This window comes from Podarcis cretensis (assembly GCF_951804945.1).
Source record: "Podarcis cretensis genome assembly, chromosome: 13".
NCBI classification, from domain to species: domain Eukaryota; kingdom Metazoa; phylum Chordata; class Lepidosauria; order Squamata; family Lacertidae; genus Podarcis; species Podarcis cretensis.
In genome coordinates this window covers 56232236-56251537 of record NC_137182.1, presented here as the reverse complement: position 1 = coordinate 56251537, position 19302 = coordinate 56232236, and the positions used below count along the sequence as shown (strand labels likewise).

The 19302-nt window shown below is 51.9% G+C and overlaps 1 protein-coding gene across 4 annotated transcripts in view; it reads left to right on the top strand.

Annotated features, from left to right (window-relative positions):
* MINK1 (misshapen like kinase 1) overlaps window positions 1–19302 on the top strand; it is a 69488-nt gene that overhangs the window by 15761 nt on the left and 34425 nt on the right. For all 4 annotated transcript variants that reach the window (XM_079951721.1, XM_079951722.1, XM_079951724.1 and 1 more), the window contains exons 2-11: window positions 4691–4756; window positions 8967–9023; window positions 9209–9334; window positions 12148–12258; window positions 12400–12490; window positions 13517–13647; window positions 15622–15676; window positions 17714–17792; window positions 18190–18365; window positions 18526–18595. In XM_079951721.1, the coding sequence (XP_079807847.1) occupies window positions 4691–4756; window positions 8967–9023; window positions 9209–9334; window positions 12148–12258; window positions 12400–12490; window positions 13517–13647; window positions 15622–15676; window positions 17714–17792; window positions 18190–18365; window positions 18526–18595 (962 nt within the window). The remainder of the gene's footprint in view (window positions 1–4690; window positions 4757–8966; window positions 9024–9208; window positions 9335–12147; window positions 12259–12399; window positions 12491–13516; window positions 13648–15621; window positions 15677–17713; window positions 17793–18189; window positions 18366–18525; window positions 18596–19302) is intronic.

Genomic DNA, 19302 nt, shown 5'->3' with positions numbered 1-19302 from the left:
CCTTTGGCTTGGAATCAATTTGATTCCCTCCCCCTCTTTCTTTTTTCCCTTTCTCCTTCTGTGTTGGAACTCCTGTTTGGGGACTTCCCTGGCTTTTTTCTGGCCCACGTAGGACCAGTCTGGATAGTTAGCCTTCGTGAAGACTTGACGTTTTCATCCCCAAAAAAGTTTTTGATTGAGTTTCCACTGAAATGAGGTTGCATTTTAATGTTGAATTTAAATCTTGTTTTTTAAGCTGTATTTCAATCAATTGTTTTTATATTTGGTGTTAGCTGCCCTGAGGCCAATCTTGGCTGGGGAGGGCGGGGTATAAATAAATTATTATTATTATTATTATTATTATTATTATTATTATTATTGGCAGTCCCTGAGTTGTAGTGTTAGATAAGATGCTACAATGGCAGCTGTATTCGGGAGGGGCGTTAAGCCCTTGCAGAGGTGCAGGGAGGTGTGTGCTAAACCCTCAGAGGGATCCGTACATGCCTTTCACCCATACCGGCCTGTGGGACGTCCGTCTGGTCGTGTCCCCCCCCCCCCCGCAGGGTTCTGCAGCTGCTATTTTGGGCTTCTTAGTTCCAGTTCCCCCGTGGGTGGAAAGAGAGGGGTTTTTTCTACCTGGCCCAAATGCAGCAGGCACAGAACATTTCGCAACAGCCTGGTTCACCTTGTGTTGCCGCCAAAGACTTTGCGCTGGCAGCGGCACTCCCCTTCTCAAACCCTGCAGTTCTTACAATGCAGCACAGGACTGGGTTTATCTTTTCAACCGGGAACCGGAATTCTGTTTAACTCCTGCTGTTGTTGCCCTCTCACTTGCCCCAGCCAAGAAGGCCAGCAGCCAAACAGCCTTCCACTAGCTACTCACGAGGCAGGAAAGGCTAGCCAGCTTTAAACACCCCCTGAAGACCCAGCTGTCTCAGCAAGCGTGTTCTGTTCTGTTATTTATCGATACTTTATCAATACATGGCTGAACGTTTTGTTGATGGCTTCTGTTTTCAACCGATGTATTTCTTTGCAATTTTTGTTTTTAAATGCTGCGCAAAAACTATAGAACTCCCTCCTGCAAGAGACAGCAGCAATGGCCACCAACTTAGGTAAAGGTAAAGGGACCCCTGACCATTAGGTCCAGTCATGGCCGACTCTGGGGTTGCGGCGTTCATCTCGCTTTATTGGCCGAGGGAGCCGGCGTACAGCTTCCAGGTCATGTGGCCAGCATGACTAAGCCGCTTCTGGCGAACCAGAGCAGCGCACGGAAACGCCGTTTACCTTCCCGCCGGAGCGGTACCTATTTATCTACTTGCACTTTGAGGTGCTTTCGAACTGCTAGGTGGGCAGGAGCAGGGACTGAGCAACAGGAGCTCACCCCGTCGCAGGGATTCGAACCGCCGACCTTCTGATTGGCAAGTCCCAGGCTCTGTGGTTTAACCCACAGCGCCACCCTGCTTATCCTGCACCTTTTGCAGTGTGCCAGGGGAGGGGAAGGGTCAGGGAAAGCACTCAATGTCCCGCTGAGAAAACGGAAAATCTGCTTTATAAGGTAGAGCTGCATCATACGCAGGGGTTCAGTCCCAACTCTGATACCCCATTTTTAAAATACAATATACTCCCACAGAGACTACCTTAAAGGTAAAGGGACTCCTGACCATGAGGTCCAGTCATGACCGACTCTGAGGTTGCGGCGCTCATCTCGCTTTGCTGGCCAAGGGAGCCGGCGTACAGCTTCCGGGTCATGTGGCCAGCATGACTAAGCCGCTTCTGGCGAACCAGAGCAGTGCACGGAAATGCCATTTACCTTCCCGCCGGAGCGGTACCTACTTATCTATATGCACTTTGACGTGCTTTCAAACTGCTAGGTGGGCAGGAGCAGGGACCGAGCAACGGGAGCTCAACCCGTCCCGGGGATTTGAACCGCCGACCTTCTGATCGGCAAGCCCAAGAGGCTCAGTGCTTTAACCCAGTGTTTCCCAACCTTGGGCCCCCAGCTGTTTTTGGACTACAACTCCCATCATCCCTACCTAGCAAGACCAGTGGTCAGGGATGATGGGAATTGTAATTCAAAAACAGCTGGAGGCCCAAGGTTGGGAAACAATGGTTTAACCCACAGCACTTAAAAAGAGGATTAGGCAAATTCATGGAGGAGGAGGAGGGAGCTATGGAGGGCTGCTAGCCACAATGGCTCTGCTCTGCATAAACAGCTGGAGGCAGAAATGCTTCTGAACACCAGTTAGTGGGACCCACAGGATGGGAGAGTTTTGCTCTTGTGCTCGAATCCAGCTTGCAGGTTTCCTGCAGGCCACTGTTCTGCCCCTGTGAGGACAGGAAGCTGCACCGGGTCTTCTCACATTCCTTTTTTCTTTTTTTAAAAAACCACCTTAATGCGTTTCATGCAGACCACTTAGGGATTTTGCCTATTAGGCGGTACATAAATATTGGCAGCGGTGGCAGGGATAAGCTTGTGAGGCAGGTCTCTCCCCAAAGAGGAAACCGAGGCACCCTCTCCCTGGTGCCTGCACACAGAGCCTCAGCCGGTTGTAATCCTACCCCGTCCTCCCGGCATCGGAAGCAGCCCCCCCTCTCCCCCTCCATCTGCTTTCCAAGGAGGCAGCTGGCGCTGGGCCACAGGTGCTGCTGGGCTGCTGCACTCCTGAAACCGGAGGAGGAGGAGGAGGAGGAGAGCTGCAGTCAAGGTATCCCATTGCACCCAGCAGCTGCTGGCTGGCCTGGCCTGTGTCCCACTCTGCGATCTCCTCTCCAAGCTGCCTTTCGGCCTCCTCTCCTGGCCAAGGGCTGCCTGGCCACCGTGAGCTAGCAAGGCCCTTGAGCTCCCGCCAAGCCTTACCTCAGAAAGGGCATTTGCAGAGTTCGAAAAGGCTCGGAAAAGAGCCACCAAAACGAAAGGGGTGCAGCGTTCAGGGCCCTTGAGCTTAGAGGGAAGGCAAGTAAGGGGCAGCAAGATAGAAGTGTATGAAATTGTGTGTGGCGTTTTTATTTTGAATTAGATTCCTACACCATCAAAAGATGTTAGGGCGATTCACAAGATAAAAGCATGAATACATTATTAAAGCAGAAATAGCAAAACAGTACACACACACCCATCCCATAGCAGGGGGGAAGTGGATAGAGAAAGGTTTTCTGGGGCAGATGGGAAGGGTACAAATAACAAAATTGTTATTGAATTTATTTAAAACTATTCTCCTCCCTCTCTCATAATGCCAGAATTTGTGTCCCCCCCCCCCCAAATGAAGCTGAATAGTGAAGGTTTCGGGACAGATAACAGGAAGTCCTCCTTCACGCAGCGCAGAGTTAAACTGGGGAACTCACTTCCACTGGAAGAGTCAGCACGTGCCTCTGAATCCCAGTTTCTGGAAACGGCAGGCAGGGAGGAGAGTGGCTCTCGTGCTTCGCCTTAAGGGCATCTGCCTGGCCCCTGTGAGAAGAGGATGCTGCACCAGACGGGCCATGGGCCTGATCCTGCAGGCTCTTCTCATGTTCCTAAGCTCCTCAGGGGGAGGGGGTCTCCTTCCCCCCCCCCCTCACTGCAGTGAAGGTGCTGCTGTCTTCAGTTGAGATGGAGGAATGGCGCCCTGTTCAGGTGCACCTCCCTCAAGGCGTCTCGGCCGAAGGTCTTTCTCAGATCTGGATCTGGCCCTCAGAGACGGAAGCGGCTCTTCCTTGCAGATCTCCCCCCCCCCCCCACACACACACCCTAATGAGAAGCTATTAATACTGGCCTCCCGGGATGTGTCCCACTGTCGGAGCGTAGCCCAGATAGGGGAGGGCGGTCCTGCAACGGTTGCAGAGGTGTGGCACTGGGCCCAGAGCAGCTGCCTTCTTGGGGGGGGGAGCCGTGGCAGGGCTGGACGTGCCCAATGGAGGGGGGCAGCGGCCTCTGAACCATTTCCCCAGGAGGACTTGCCTCCTTGTGCTGAGGTGAGCCACAAGTATCATAAGAACATCACCACCATCATCTATTTATTTACTTAAATTCGTATACCTAAGTGGCCTAGGACCCTGGTACCTACGGGACTGCTTCTCCTTGTACGTCCCTCGGAGGACCTTTCGGTCTTCAAACAAAAACATCTTGGAGATCCCGGGCCACAGGGAGGTTAGGCTGGCCTCAACCAGAGCCAGGGCCTTTTCGGCCGTGGCCCCGATCTGGTGGAACGCTCTGTCCCAAGAGACTAGGGCCCTGTGGGACTTGACATCTTTCCGCAGGGCCTGCAAGACGGAGCTTTTCCACCAGGCCTTTGGCCGAGGCACAGTCTGACCCTCTCCTTTGGCAATCCTCACAGAACTCTAGCACAATGGTTGCCATTAATTTGACTTGAATTGATTTTAGAATGAATTGATTGTAGAATGCTGTGTTACTTTTATTGTTGTTAGCCGCTCTGAGCCCGGCTTTGGCTGGGGAGGGCGGGATATAAATAAAGTTTTTTTATTATTATTATTATTATTATTATACCTTCCTATACCTGCAGGTCTCGGGGCGTTTCACAGGATAAAATCACAATATAAAAATCACAAAGTACATAATCAAAACAAAAGCAACCCAAGTAACAGCACCCCCCCCAAACACATTTTAAATGGGCATTGGGTGTCAGTCAACCAAAGGTTTGGTTGAACAGGAAAGTTTTTGCCTGGCGTCTGAATATATGCAATGAATCTTAACACCCCCGCCCCTCTCCCCCCACAGGATCCTGCTGGAATATTTGAACTGGTGGAGGTGGTCGGCAATGGAACGTATGGACAGGTGTACAAGGTAAGCAGAGAGGGACCCTCCAACGTCTGCTTTTAAACCTCCAAGGAAAGAGAGTCCACAACCTTTCGTGGGAGTCTCTTCCACTGGCCCTCGCTGTCAGAAAGTTCTTCCTGATGGCTTAGTCGGAATCTCCTTTCTTGTTTATTGAAGCCTCTGGTTCGAGTCCTACCTTCCGGAGCAGGAGAAAAACAAGCTTCCTCCCTCTTCCATGGGGTAGCCCTTGAGATATTTGAAGATTGCTATCCTGTCTCCTCTCAGTCTCCTCCTTCCCAGGCTGAGCATACCCAAATCCCTCGACCGTTCCTCATAAGGCTTGGTTCCCAGAGCCTTCATCATCTTGGCTGCCCTCCTCTGCACACCTTCCAGCTTGTCAACGTCCTCTTTAAACTAGGGTGCCCAGAACTGGACACAGGACTCCAGGTGTGGTTCTGATCAAGGCAGAACAGAGCGGCACTATTCCTTCCCTTGATCTGAGCACCAGGCTTCTGTGGACGCAGCCTAGAACAGCATTTGCCTTCTTTGCCGCTGCATCACACCCTCGGCTCTTTTAAGCATCCTTACCTCCTCCAGGGGTGCTCGGAACTTGGGACCTTCAAATCGTCACGTAGCCCAAGTGGGAAGGACTCACAGGGGCCCTTTGGTTGACACCCACCCCTGTGGGGCAAGACCCTTTCTTTCCTCCCCCCCCCTCCCCTATATCAGCCCTGCAGCCAAGTTCACAAGAGGGGAGGTGCAAAGAGGGAGCTTTGGGGACGGGGCCCCCAAGCCCATTTCCTGCATTCAGGCTTAGTGAGCGTGCTTTTGAGCGTGTGCAGAGGGCTTTCCCCTCACTGCTGAGCTGGTCCTAGGGTGGGCCTGGGAGGCTGTGTATGCAGAGGTCCTTTTTCCAGGCTTGCAGAGCTTCTCTCCTGAGCAATGCAGGCTTGCTGTCCCTGCAGTCTCTGCATCCTTGTTCCTATGGGAACCAGCAGTCTGCACTTTTCCCTCTGCAAGCTCCCCACCCCAGTTTCTCGAATTCAGTCCATGTGTGTGTACGCACACACACACACACAAATGAACACCTGGAGGGACAAGAGCGGGAGAGCGAACTGCTTGTTTCCCTGGGCCCCCTCCCCTCCACCAGGGCAGGAAGGCCTCGTCAGAAGCAGAGACAAGGAAGGGGGGCTGCCCCTCCCCTCCGCCCCCCCACCTTGCCATGCCTTTCCCTTTGAACACACACCGCCTGACAGGTTGGGGAAGGGAGTCTGGCTGTGATCTTGGCAACGCTGATCTCTCCCTTTGGCTTCTCTTTCCCTTTGACGGCAAACCTGTTTTCTAGGGTGGGTGGGTGGGTGTGTCTGTGCAAGGGGTGGGTGGGTTTCAGTCAGGCTGTCTGGAAGCAGAGAGGACAGGTGGTGCTTCCGGCAGACGTAGCCCCATCCCCACCTTCAAAGCGGTTTTGCACAGACACTCCCCGCCCCCTCAAGATCCTCCACCTGGAGAACCCGGCCATTTGCTGGGCCAAAAGATCTCCATTCTCTCTCTTCCCACCCAGAGTTTTGAAACAGGAAAAGCCAGGCACTCCTGCGCAAACTAAGCCAGGACGCAGTTCTTATTCCCCACTTCTCTTGCAAAAATTTAAGCCCAGGCTGCCGTCCTCCTCCTGGGTCACCTGGCCCTTGGGTAGCAGCAGGTGAGGCGTTGCCAACAGACCTCCTTCTCTCCTGTCTCCCCCTCTCTCCATGCCCAGGAGAGACTCAGAGGGTGTACCAGATCATTCTGTTCGCACAGCAGTGATTTTTATTTTATTTGGGGAGGTGGGGGGGGGGGGAGAGAAGAGAGGCTTTTCAGTGCCTCTCTGAAAGGAAGAGGGAGGCGGTTGCCAGGCAACGGCTGCCCACGCGTGAGGCTGCATGGCACCACAGACAATGCCAGCACATGGCTGAGGGCAAGCGGGGAAGTGGCGGGGGGGGGGGGGGAGGAGAGGGAGAGGCTTTGCAGAAACGCTTCACAGCTCTCCCTGTCCTCCTCCCCAGCCCCTAATAGTGCTCAAATAGCCCCCACATGGCGATGGAGGAGACGCCAGGGGGACTGGCTGGGGCCATGGAGGATGCAAACACGTGTGGGTGTGGGGTGTGGAGGAGGCCTGTAGGGTGTATTTGTGGATGTGGTGAAAGGTCCTAGCAGGGCAGTAAGCCACAAAAACTGGCGGGTTTGGGGGGGGGAGGGCTGTATTTCTGCATTGCGGGGGGTTGGACTGAATAACCCTTGGCATCCCTTCCAAGTCTACAGTTCTGTGATTCTTCCCCTTCGCCCCCCCCAGTAAAGTATTAGCCCCCCCAAGGTTTATGCGCATTGCCCTTCAAATAGCATGTGTGCACCATATCTTATGTGGGGTGTGGCTTACCTCCTCCCGCCATATTGTATTCCGCTTGGCACCCCTGTTTCCCCCACCCCACTGTCCTTTCTGCTGCTGGTGAAGATCTGGGTGCTTTGACAGGCCCTTCTGCTTTGTGGGTCTCTGGCCTGCCCTCAAAGTTGCCCATTGGTGCTTGGGATCACAGGGGTCATTGCAGGCCCCTGCCCCATGACCTGCATCCCCTCCCTCCCTCCCTCTAGCTTGCTGTCTGTTGTCTTCAAGCTCGGTCTCTTTCCCTCCCCCCTCCTCTTACGCAACTTGGGGCAGTATTGCTCAGTTGGCAGAGCGTAAGGCTATAAGAGGAATTTGCTGGCTGAGGCCAGTGGCCCGTTTGGCTCACAGGGGCTGAATAGCCGCCTGCGGGGAACCTGCATGCAGGATCCAGGCATAAGACAACCCGGCGAGGCAGCAATAAAACGACCAGCACATTTGCAAAGCTAAGCAGGGTCTGGTATGGTTTCAGATTGGATGGGAGACCATGCGTTGAGATTCCTGCATTGCAGGGGGTTGAACTAGATGACCCCAGGGTCCCTTCAAACTCTTATGATTCTTTGGACACCCAGAAACTGGAACTCGGAAGCATTGCTGCCTCTGACTGCTTGGCATGCAGAGGGTCCCAGGTTCACTCCCCAATGGCGGAATCTCCTGGCAGGGTGGGAGAGACCCCCCGAGCCTGATGAGTTCGAGCTCATCTAGCCTCATCCCCCTGCAGTCAGCTGTCATGTCTTGCCCTCTGACTGACAATTTGTGTCTCCCCCTGACCCACAACCGCTGAGCTTGCAGGGCGAAGCGTACAGTTTGAGACTCCTGGAACTGTGGAGTTGGAAGGGACCCCCAGGGGTCATCTAGTCCAACCCGCTGCCATGCAGACGTCGCAGCTAAGGAATCCTTGGCAGATGGCCCCCCCCTACCCTTGCTTAGAAGCCTCCACTGAAGCAGAGTCTGCCCCCTCCCGAGGGAGGCCGTTGTGCCGTTGCGCAGCAATTCCTGATGTTCAGTCAGGATCACCTTGCTTGCCATTTGGATCCGTTGGTTCGGGTCCTCCCCTCCGGGGCAGCAGGAAACAAGCTTGCTCCCTCTTCCATGGGGCAGCCCTAGAGATATCTGAAGGTGGCCATCGTGTCTTTTCTCCGTCTCCTCTTTCCCAGGCGAAGCATCCCAAAACTCCCTCAACTGTTCCTCTTAAGGCTTGTTTTCCAGACCACGTTCCTTCTCTTTGGGGAAAGACCTCTCTGCTTGGCGGTGTTGAGGGGTCTGTCGTGTGTGTGTGTATGTGTGTGTGTGTGTGTGTGTGTGTGTGCGCGCGCGCCTTGGGGCTTGGTTTCTGCTCCCTTTTCTGTCCTTGGATAATTTGCTTTTTTTTTTTTTTCATTACAAACTATTTGTTTTAATATCTCTTCCTTTTTCCTCTCTCTTGTTCCTTTTTGAATTGAATTCTGCTGTATCCAAAATCCACAGAAACTGCAAACTGGCTTGGTGTGATGCTCCCTTTCCTGTCCTGATGAGTCCAAGCCATGCTTTTCAGCCCCTCCATTCATTTATTTTTTTTTTTGGGGGGGGGGTTGTCTGATCAGGCAGACGCACTTCGCTTGGCCAGGCCTCTGGCTCCCTCTGCCGGGCCCGCGCTGCAAGGATCTGGGGAGTGAAGCCCTTCGCAAACACACCCCACCACCCCAAGTACATAGGGCTATCCACACTTCCCAGCCAAAACCAATCAGTTCTCTGCCCCCCCAGGCGCTTGCAGTCTAAAAGCAGAGCAACCCAGAGAGGTCCATGTTGACATTGCTTCCTTCTCTTCTCTCTCCTTCTCAGGGTCGCCATGTCAAGACAGGGCAGTTGGCCGCTATCAAAGTCATGGACGTCACGGAGGTACAGTATAGCGGGGGGGGGGCTTGGGGATGCTCGGTTGGCCTCCCCCTGCCCCATTTCTCAGCCGGGCTGCCAGCTGGGGGGGTGAAGGCGCAGGGCAGGAGATGACCACACCTCCTCTGGGAGCAGCCCTAGCAAAGGGTGGCTGTTCTCGAGATAATTCTCTCCGCCCCCCCACAAAAAAGGACGAAGAGGAAGAGATCAAGCAAGAGATCAACATGCTGAAGAAGTACTCTCACCACCGCAACATCGCCACTTACTACGGGGCCTTCATTAAGAAAAGCCCCCCCGGGAATGACGACCAGCTCTGGGTAAGGAGGAGGGGGAAGTGAGGCTCAGGGGGTGGAGCTGGGAGGGGTCTGCTGGGGCCCAGGACCCCCTTAGGGAACCCTTGCATCTGCAGGGCTGTGACTGGCCCCTGGGGGAGTCCTGGGGGGAGACACCTTTTGTTTTTTTGTTTTTTTAATAAATATTTATTAGCATTTCAATAATAAACATAGACACACAGAAAAAGAAAAAATAACAAAAAATACAAAATTTAAAAAAAAACCATTAAAAACAAATGAGATTTCAATTGCTTATTTTCATATAACTTCTTTCTTAGACCTCCTCTCCCCTCCCCTTCTTGTATTCCAGTTCAAATTATTAATCCTGCAAATCCTTATTACTTAATTCTCAACCTTAAACTTAATGATTTTAACATACTGTAATTTTACCTTTCCTCATTCTTCCATTAAATTATTTTTGCATTCCTCATTTTCATTTCATTTTAACCATTTTAGACACCAATTTTAACTTATCTAATCTTAAACATCTTATGCATCATTTCTTATTCTTTGACATATTTCTTAAAGTCAATCAATATTTCCCTTCCACAGCTTTCCCAACTTCCATACAAATAACAAAACAAATTAAAACAAAGTAATTAATAATTCTGTACCCTTTGGATTACCAAACTCCAACCCCCCTTTCCCGGTTTGGTCCCCAATAAATATTCATCAGTCAATACTGTTTAACCTGGAGATCTCACATCCGAGGCTCTCAAGTCATCCTCAGTTCCTCTCTGCCGGCCTCTTGGATAGCCCTTTAGGTTAAGCCCCAAGGCTCGAAGGGGCTCTGACCCAACAAGATCCATGATTTTTTCAGTTGGCCCTCCATATTTAAAATTGGTGCTAATGAGGTGCTCCACTCTCGAATTTACAATTTCCAGCTCAGTCCAAACTTTCCACCTCAAATTTTTATTCTCCTTTGTTGTCTGCATGCCAGGCCCCAAACTGTAATTCTCCCTTGACATCTGCAAAGTTACCAGTCCGCCTTCCTTTTCCTCAAAAACAACGTGTGTCTCTTCCATAGTCTCATGGCTCTCAGATTCCTCTTGTTGTTGATATGTATAAACTTCTTGCCTCCACTCCCTGTCAGCTTCAACAATGTTGTTTACTGCCAGGGCCAGAGTGTTCGCATTTGTAGTCAAAACATCTGTCTGATCTTGTAACTTTCCCAGGAGAGCCAGTATTTTGTTGAGTTTAGTCTGATTTTTGCTTCTTTCAGCCATTCTTGTAGTGTCTCTGTCCCCCAGAAGGGGGATTTTAATCCTTCAATGTCTTTCAATTTAGAAACCAGTCAGCAAGTTAATTTGTAGCTGCTTTCCCTTATTTTCCAAAAATTGCAACAAATATAGCCAGCAGATGCAACAAAGACAAAGTTCCCTTTATCCTTTCCTTTTGACAGCTATTTTGACAGCTGTCAAAATCTTCAATAGTTCCTCAACAGGTTCTCTCGCGGGACACCCCCGGGTTCGGGGGGGTGAAACTTTAGCTCCTAACGTTAGGTTTATCCTCCGGTAAAATTTATAACGTCAAGCCGTGAAGGTTTTTTTTTTTTAAAAAAAGAGTTCTCTCAACCTTAAGTTGCAAGCTCTTTGCGTTAGAGTATCTACTCAGAGGGGGGGGCGACTTCCTTTTTGACCCTTCCCCGCTCGTTCCCAATTCAACAAAAATTTATTTGAGTTCCAAAGTCCATATTTACTCACGGGTTCTTGTTTTTGAGTCCAAATGTTCCAAGGAAAAAGTCAGCGCTTCTCCGACAATGGCATGCGGCTTCGCTCCGCAGAAGGAGCAATCGACTCACAGCACCGCGCCGTACCCCGTCCCCGTTCCTGAGCCTTTAAAAAGGCTCCTTCCCGGTTTGGGAGGGCGCAAATGGTGCCCGCCGAGTCACCACGCTCACAGGCATCCGCGCCTGTGATTTTTAAGGGTCCCCGCGTCGCCGGCGCGGACAAGACCCGATCCTGCGGAGCCGATTCCCTCCGGAGCTCGGAGGGAATCCGCCATTAATCGACAGCGCTAACCCGGAAGTCCTCTGGGGGACACCTTTTGGGGTCTGTGTGTAGGTATCTTGATTTTTTTGTTTCGTGGATTTTTTGGCGCTGCTTGTTTCTGTTCTGTTCTGTTCTGCCCAGAGTGACGGGGGCAAGCCAGTCTGATGAGCGGCATATAGATAATAAATTATTATTATTTAAACCCCAAAAGCAAATTTACAAAAAAAAAATTAAACAATAAAATTATCAATGTGTGTTTGGGTATCTATTTATTTCATGATGTGTTTTCACCGCTTGATTGCAACCCCCTCAAAAAAAAAAACCCACCTCAAGGCAGTTTACAAAAACAGATCAAACAGTGAAATTTTCACTAAACAATTACAGTAATAGCAATCATTTAAGGCTTTTGAAAAGTTAAAATTAGCAATAGGCCAAAAACAGATTGAAGCCCATGCTGGCTTTCTGAACGTTTGGGCAGGCTTGTCTAAACCAGGATGTTTTGGGTACAGCGAAGGCGCCTGCCTCTTATTAAGAGGTGAAGTCTGTGGATGCTGCTGCGCTAAAATATCAAGTTCTTGCAAAAGCGGAACAGGGATTGTGTCACACCCTGCAACAGGGCCAGTTCTGCAGACCAAAGAGCTCAAGTGGGGTCTTTGGGATGTTGGTCAAGGGAGATCTTGGGGTGGGGAGAGAGGTGGGATGGCATAGGGTGTTCCCCCTTTGCCTGCCCCTGCCTGGAGGGCTTCAGAGCTTCTCTTTCCCTGTCGTCCCCCCCACCAACTGCTCTGGTCTTTTGTCTCCCTGCAGCTGGTGATGGAGTTTTGTGGCGCAGGCTCCGTGACAGACCTGGTGAAGAACACCAAAGGCAACGCCCTGAAGGAGGACTGCATCGCCTACATCTGCCGGGAGATCCTCAGGGTGGGTGGGCAGAAAAGAGGATCTGCTGGAGGGGGGTGGGCAGCCTTTGGGCAGCCGTGTGTGTGTGCGTGCTGCAGAAGCTGTGCCCTGGCTGGGGCACCGGGGACCCCCTCCTCACGCCTGCCTTCTCTCTCCCTGCAGGGGCTGGCCCACCTCCATGCACACAAGGTGATCCATCGAGACATCAAGGGCCAGAACGTCCTCCTCACCGAGAATGCGGAGGTGAAGTTAGGTAGGTGAAGGGAAGAGACACAACACCCACACCCCCACCCCCACCCCCACATCCATTCCTTCAGTCCCTGTCCGCATTTATTTGCTTCCCTGCCTTTATACCCCACCTTTTTCTCAAGGCAGCCTGAGCTGTGCCTCAGAGCAGTGCCAGCTGTCCTCGCCCAGAGCAGCCGTAGCAAAGGAGCTCTTTGTTCTAATGGCGAGAGCGTGTTGGACTACGTCCCGGGAGACCGGGTTCGGATCCGCACTCAGCCATGAAGCTCACTGGGTGACCTTGGAGTCAGTTGCTGCCTCTCAGCCTCGCCTGCCTCACAGGGTTGTTGAGAGGACGAAAAGGGGAGATGGAGAACCACTTACATCAGCTTGAGCTCCTTAGAAGATAAAGGTGGCGTTAAAATGTACAAATAATGAATCTCCATCTGGTCCGAGGGCCTTTCATGCCTCTGTGGGAATAATAATAATAGTAGTAGTAGTAGTAGTAGTAATAATAATAATAATAATAATAATAATAATAATAATAATAATTTATACCCTGCCCATCTGGCTGGGTTTCCCCAGCCACTCTGGGGGCTCCCACCAGAATATTAAAAACATGACAAAACATTAAAAGCTTCCCTAGACAGGGCTGCCTTCAGATGTCTTCTAAAAGTCAGTTGTTTATTTCCTTGACATCTGATGGGAGGGCATTCCACAGGGCAGGCACCACCACCGAGAAGGCCCTTTGCCTGGCTCCCTGTAGCTTGGCTTCTCGCCACAAGGGAACGGCCAGAAGGCCCTCAGAGCTGGACCTCAGTGTCCAGGCAGAATGATGGGGGTGGAGACACTCCTTCAGGTATACTGGACCGAGGCCGTTTAGGGCTTTAAAGATCAGCACCAACATTTTGAATTGTGCTGGGAAACGTACAGCTTTTGCATGCCCTCCCCCCTGTGGATCCTCCCCGGCCCGTGTCTGTGACGTGCCCCCTCCCCGGGAGCCAGGCAGCCTTTGCAACCAGCCAACTCTCCTGCTCTCTTCCCCCTCCTGCAGTTGACTTTGGGGTCAGCGCCCAGCTGGACCGCACGGTGGGGCGTCGGAACACTTTCATTGGCACCCCCTACTGGATGGCGCCAGAGGTGATTGCCTGCGACGAGAACCCGGATGCCACATACGACTACAGGGTAGGTGCCGCCTCCCCAAAGCTCGGAGTGCCTTCTTTCCTCCCTGTCCTGGCAGGAGCAGGGAAGATGTTCAAGGGACGCCGTCGGGTGCAAGAGGATAAGCGGAGCCCTGTCCCAGCCTAGCCCAGTCTGTCCTCACCGTGGCAACCCAGGTGCAGAGGCTGCTGCCCTGTGAGGAAAGATGGCAACGTTTGGGACTTTTCAGGGGGAAAGCGGGCGAGAGGGGACATGACAGAAGTTCACAAAATGATACACAGGACAGAAACGTGGATGGGGGGAAGTTTTCCTCCCTCTCGCGTACCGCCGGAACTTGTGGGCCTCGCACGATGCTGAAGGTTGGAAGATTCAGGGTAGATAAATGACTTTTCCATGCAGTGTGTCTTTAAACTATGGGACTCCCTCCGGCAAGGAACCATGACACCCACCATCCTGGATGGCTTTGAAAGAAGCTTAGACAAATGAATGGAGGAGGAGAGGCCTGTCGATGACTCTGTTCTGCCTCCAGAGTCAGAGGCAGCCAAGTTTCTGAATCCCAGTGGCCAGAAACCCCAGGAGGGGAGAGCGTTGCTCCTGTGCTTGCATCCTGCTTTCGTTTTAAATTATTTATTTATTAAATTTCCCCCCCCCCCCAAAAAATTAGAAATTAGACAAAGAACAATACATAACACTGTAAGCATGCTTATACAGTATACATATTTTCCAAAATGGAAACTAATAAAAATAAAAAGAAAGAAAAGGAAAAATAAAAGATGTAAAGAAAAAAGACAAAAGGAAAGGAAAAAAAATACCGTATTTTTTGCTCTATAAGACTCACTTTTTCCCTCCTAAAAAGTAAGGGGAAAGGTGTGTGCGTCTTATGGAGCGAATGCAGGCTGCGCAGCTATCCCAGAAGCCAGAACAGCAAGAGGGATTGCTGCGCAGCGCTCCCTCTCGCTGTTCTAGCTTCTGGCTTAGCCAGGCGCAGCCTCTTCAGGGCAGGGGGAGCCTTCATCCCGCTGCCCTGAAGAGGCTGTGCAGCTATCCCAGAAGCCAAAACAGCGAGCGGGATCGCTGCACTCCCGCTTGCTGTTCTAGCTTCTGGCTTAGCCATGCTCTGTCCCTTCCCCCACCTCCCGGAGAAGCCCGCAAGAGCTGCGCTCCCATTCACGAGCCGCGAGGAGCGTGTGTGCAGATCTTGGGGGCTTTTCCCCAAGGAGGGAGAAGGGCGGCCCGCCAATGACTGCAAGCGCCACAAACACGCTCCATGCAGCTCATGAAAGGGAGCGCTGAGCAGATCCTGGGATGCATACAGGCTCTGCTCAGCGCTCTCTTTAAAGAATAATTTTTTTCTTGCATTCCCCCTCTAAAAACTAGCTGCCTCTTATGGAGCAAAAATACTGTACTTTTCATAACCTGGAATATTACTAAATGCTTGCTTCAAATACTGCAATATATAAATCTTAGTTAAAATATTATAAAAGACTTCCATCACATTCACTGCACGTCTCTTAGTTGTCTTACTCGCATTTACATCTGATCTTCAATCATTTCCCTGCTTTCGTGTTTCCCATTGAGGCATCCGGTCAACCCCTGTGAGAACAGGATGCTGGACTAGATGTGATGCTGGCCTGATTCAGCACAAGCAGAATCCTGCAGCAGCTGGACCAGGGGTGCCCCATGGTTCCCATCCAGTCCAGCACAGCCCACCCTCCTAGTGGCCCATCTGGTGCCCCCCCAGAGGGGAGAACCCCACAGGCAGCACCCCAAACACAGGAGCAGCCTCTCTCCCCTCCTGCAATTCCTAGAGACTGCCGTATGGTGAGGCAGGAGCAGGAGGATTTGGGGAGCCAAGGAGCAGAGGAAAGGCTTGCTGCTGCTGCTCCTCCCCAGGCGAGGGAGGGGTGAGAAGAAGCAAGGAAGAGGACCAGGGCAGAACGACAGGGAAGGACGAGGCGTCTGCCTTTGCGACAACCTTTCTCTTCTTCCTCTCCGCAGAGTGACATCTGGTCCCTGGGGATCACCGCCATCGAGATGGCCGAGGGAGCGCCACGTGAGTGTCTTGAATTTATTACTTCGGTCACAGACCAGTTCCAGCCCACATACAATATCAAGGAAGTCATAGGGATACATTTGAATTTGCAATTAGGTATAACGGGGACAATACTGATACAGCAACAGCTAAAAAATATATAAATTAAAACTTAGTTACTAACATACAACCTAAAATTACCATTTAAAACCTTAATCCTTATGATAGCACAGCTTGTTCCCTAAGTTTTATGGCCATCACACAGAATTTGGCTACCCTTAACATGATCTCAGGATCCTCGGCCTCTACCAGGGATTTTAGACATTGAAGTTCAGGTTCATTTGGAGATTTTTGCAGAGCAGGGGTAATAAATACCGAGTGTATATCCCCGTAGGACACGTGAGTGTCTGTGCGGCAAAGCGGGACGGAGAGAGGGAGAGGAAGAGGCATGGTTGTGGCTTGAGGCAGGGATTGTCTGGTCTCGAACCCGGGGCTGGGGCTGGGATCCTGGCTCCTTGAGGAAGGCTGTCGCGTGGAGCTGGGCATCCACCTCCAAATGGGGAGATGATGCTAACTTGCAGCTTCATCCTCCAGTCAACAGTCTCTCCTGCTGGCAGGCGAGTTCATAGCAAGGAGACCCTGGAAGAACTTGGAGGCTTATCTCACGAATTGGTACAAGACAGTATGGCAAACGGCACTTGTGGAAAAGTCGGCTGATAAATTAATAGTACAGTGGTACCTTGGATTACATACGCTTCAGGTTACAGACTCCACTAACCCAGAAATAGTGCTTCAGGTTAAGAACTTTGCTTCAGGATGAGAACAGAAATCGTGCTCCGGCGGCACGGCAGCAGCAGGAGGCCCCATTAGCTAAAGTGGTGCTTCAGGTTAAGAACAGTTTCAGGTTAAGTATGGACCTCCGGAACGAATTAAGTACTTAACCCGAGGTACCACTGTATTATTATTACTGTTATTTTATGTATTGAATTTGTATACCGCCCTTGATCCGCAGATCCCAGGCCATAAAAATACAAGATAAAAACACAAAGTACGTAATAAGAACAAAACAAAAAACCCTCATGCAAAAACAATTAGAAGGATATAGGATGTTAGTCAGCCAAAAGCGCAAAGACTTCTATGTAATCGAATGGCCCGGCTTTATTATGAACCTGGCTGAAAAAAAATGAAAAGAGAGGACTCAGCTCACCTTAGAAAACATTCCGGTTAAAATAAACTGTTTTGTTGTCTCTTTTACAAATAGTAGCCTGGGATAAAAAGTTACCTGGTGGTTATTTTTCATGCCTTGCCGTAAACACCAGCTTTTCGGTTAGGGTGGAACGCTTCGTTGCTCACCTGTATGATGTTGTTATATGTTGAAAAGAACGTAATAAGAATTAGAAAAGAAATACAGTCATACCTCGTGTTACGTTTGCTTCAGGTTACACATTTTCAGGCTACAGTGGTGCCCCGCAAGACGAACGCCTCGCAAGACGGAAAACCCACTAGACAAAAGGGTTTTCCGTTTTTCGAGGCGCTTCGCAAGACGAATTTCCCTATGGGCTTGCTTCGCAAGACGAAAACGTCTTGCGAGTCTTGTGAGTTTTTTCCCTCCCCCCCCCCTTTTTCTAAGCCGCTAAGCTGCTAATAGCCGCTAATCCGCTAATAGCCGCTAATAGCGCTAAGCCGCTAATAGGGATGCTTCGCAAGACGAAAAAACCGCAAGACGAAGAGACTCGCGGAACGGATTATTTTCGTCTTGCGAGGCACCACTGTACATCCTGCGGTGACCCGGAAGTACCGGAAAGGGTTACTTCCGGGCTTCGCCAGACGTGCAGACGCGCAAAATGATGTAACGCACATGCACAGAAGCGGCAAATCACAACACACGCAGACGCAGGTTGCGTTCTGCTCATGTTGCGAACGGGCCTCCAGAACAGATCCCATTCGCAACCAGAGGTACCACTGTAAATTCAATGGAATAAAACGGCATGAGCCATGGTGGGCGAGGAGGGGTGGTACTGCTTCTCACCTCTCCCTCTCTCTCCCTCCTCTTGGCAGCCCTGTGCGACATGCACCCCATGAGGGCCCTCTTCCTCATCCCTCGCAACCCGCCACCCAAGTTGAAATCCAAGAAGTGGTAGGTTTGCTGCTGCCCCCACCCAGGAAGAAGAGCGCAGAACTGGGCGCTGGTCCGCCTGGCGTTAACGGCTCAGGGGCTGCGCTTCTTGTGCTCTCTGCTGGCTTGGCATCTCAACCGAGTTCAGCAGAATCGTCAAGGGGGGAGGGTACTCGGGTCTTGGCCCCCAGAGGGCGGGGATTGTATCCCGGGCACTTCTGGGCTTTGGGGCTGGTCCTCCCCAAGGAGCAAATGGGAGCCGATTTTGCTTTCTTCCCGGGAGGCTGGGACAGAGGGAGGTTCCTCAGGTGGTGGGGGCACAGTGAGCTCAGAGGCATCTCACTGACCCTTGGCTCGCCTGAGCTCTGCCTGCCTGTGTGGGGAGACTGAGACCTGCCTTGCCCCTCCTCCTTCGCAGGTCCAAGAAGTTCATTGACTTCATTGACAACTGCCTGATCAAGGCCTACACCAGCCGCCCCCCGACGGAGCAGCTCCTCAAGTTCCCCTTCGTCCGGGACCAGCCCACGGAGCGGCAGGTCCGCATCCAGCTCAAGGACCACATTGACCGCACCCGAAAGAAGAGGGGGGAGAAAGGTGCGTGGGGCGGAGGGCAGAGGGGGGGAGCCCAGGGAGACAGCGGCCAGGATTCCTGGACTGCACCGCCATTCTGTGGGGCAGAGGTAGGGGAGACGTTGAAGGGCTCAAATGCCCCACGTGCTCTGCTGATTTTTGCCCGCGTTGCCTCTTCCGGCAGACGAGACGGAGTACGAGTACAGCGGCAGCGAGGAGGAGGAAGACGGGCGCGGTGAGGAAGGGGAGCCCAGGTAAGCAGGGCAGAGATGACAGTGTGCTGGTGCTTGCCTCCCCTCCCTGGCCCATGGCAGAACAGGAGCCCCCCAACTAGCTCCCCGGTGTGGGATTATTATTATTATTATTATTATTATTATTATTATTATTATTTATGTATACCCCGCCCATCTGGCTGGGTTTCCGCAGCCATTCTGGGCGGCTTCCAACAGAATATTAAAATACAATAATCTATTAAACATTGAAAGCTTCCCTAAACAGGGCTGCCTTCAGGTGTCTGGGATCCATTTCCTGGGGGACTTGGCAGGTGGTATGAGGCAGGGGGCGGGCCTGGCAAGCCCCTCACTCCACGCCTGAGCTATGGCGTGACAAAGGGCGTCAGTCGCAGAGCGTCTGCCTTGCCGGCGGAAAGTCCCTGGTTCAGTCCCTGCCAGCAGTATCTCCAGGTAGGGCTGGCAGAGCCTCCTGCCTCAAATCCTGGGGCGCGGTAGCTGCCAGCCTGTGTAGGCAGCACAGAGCTAGATAAACCAACGGTCTGACTCTGCATAAGACAGCCTCCTATGCGGAACAGAGCTCTTCGCCACAAGGGCTCTGCTCAGTCCTCCCCTTTCGGAGGCAGTGGTGCTCCTGAACCTCCCCCTCACTGGAAACCGCAGCAGGGGAGAGCCGCTCTTGCACTCGGGTCCCGCTCGCTGGTTTCCCCCGACGGGCACCTGGCCGGCTG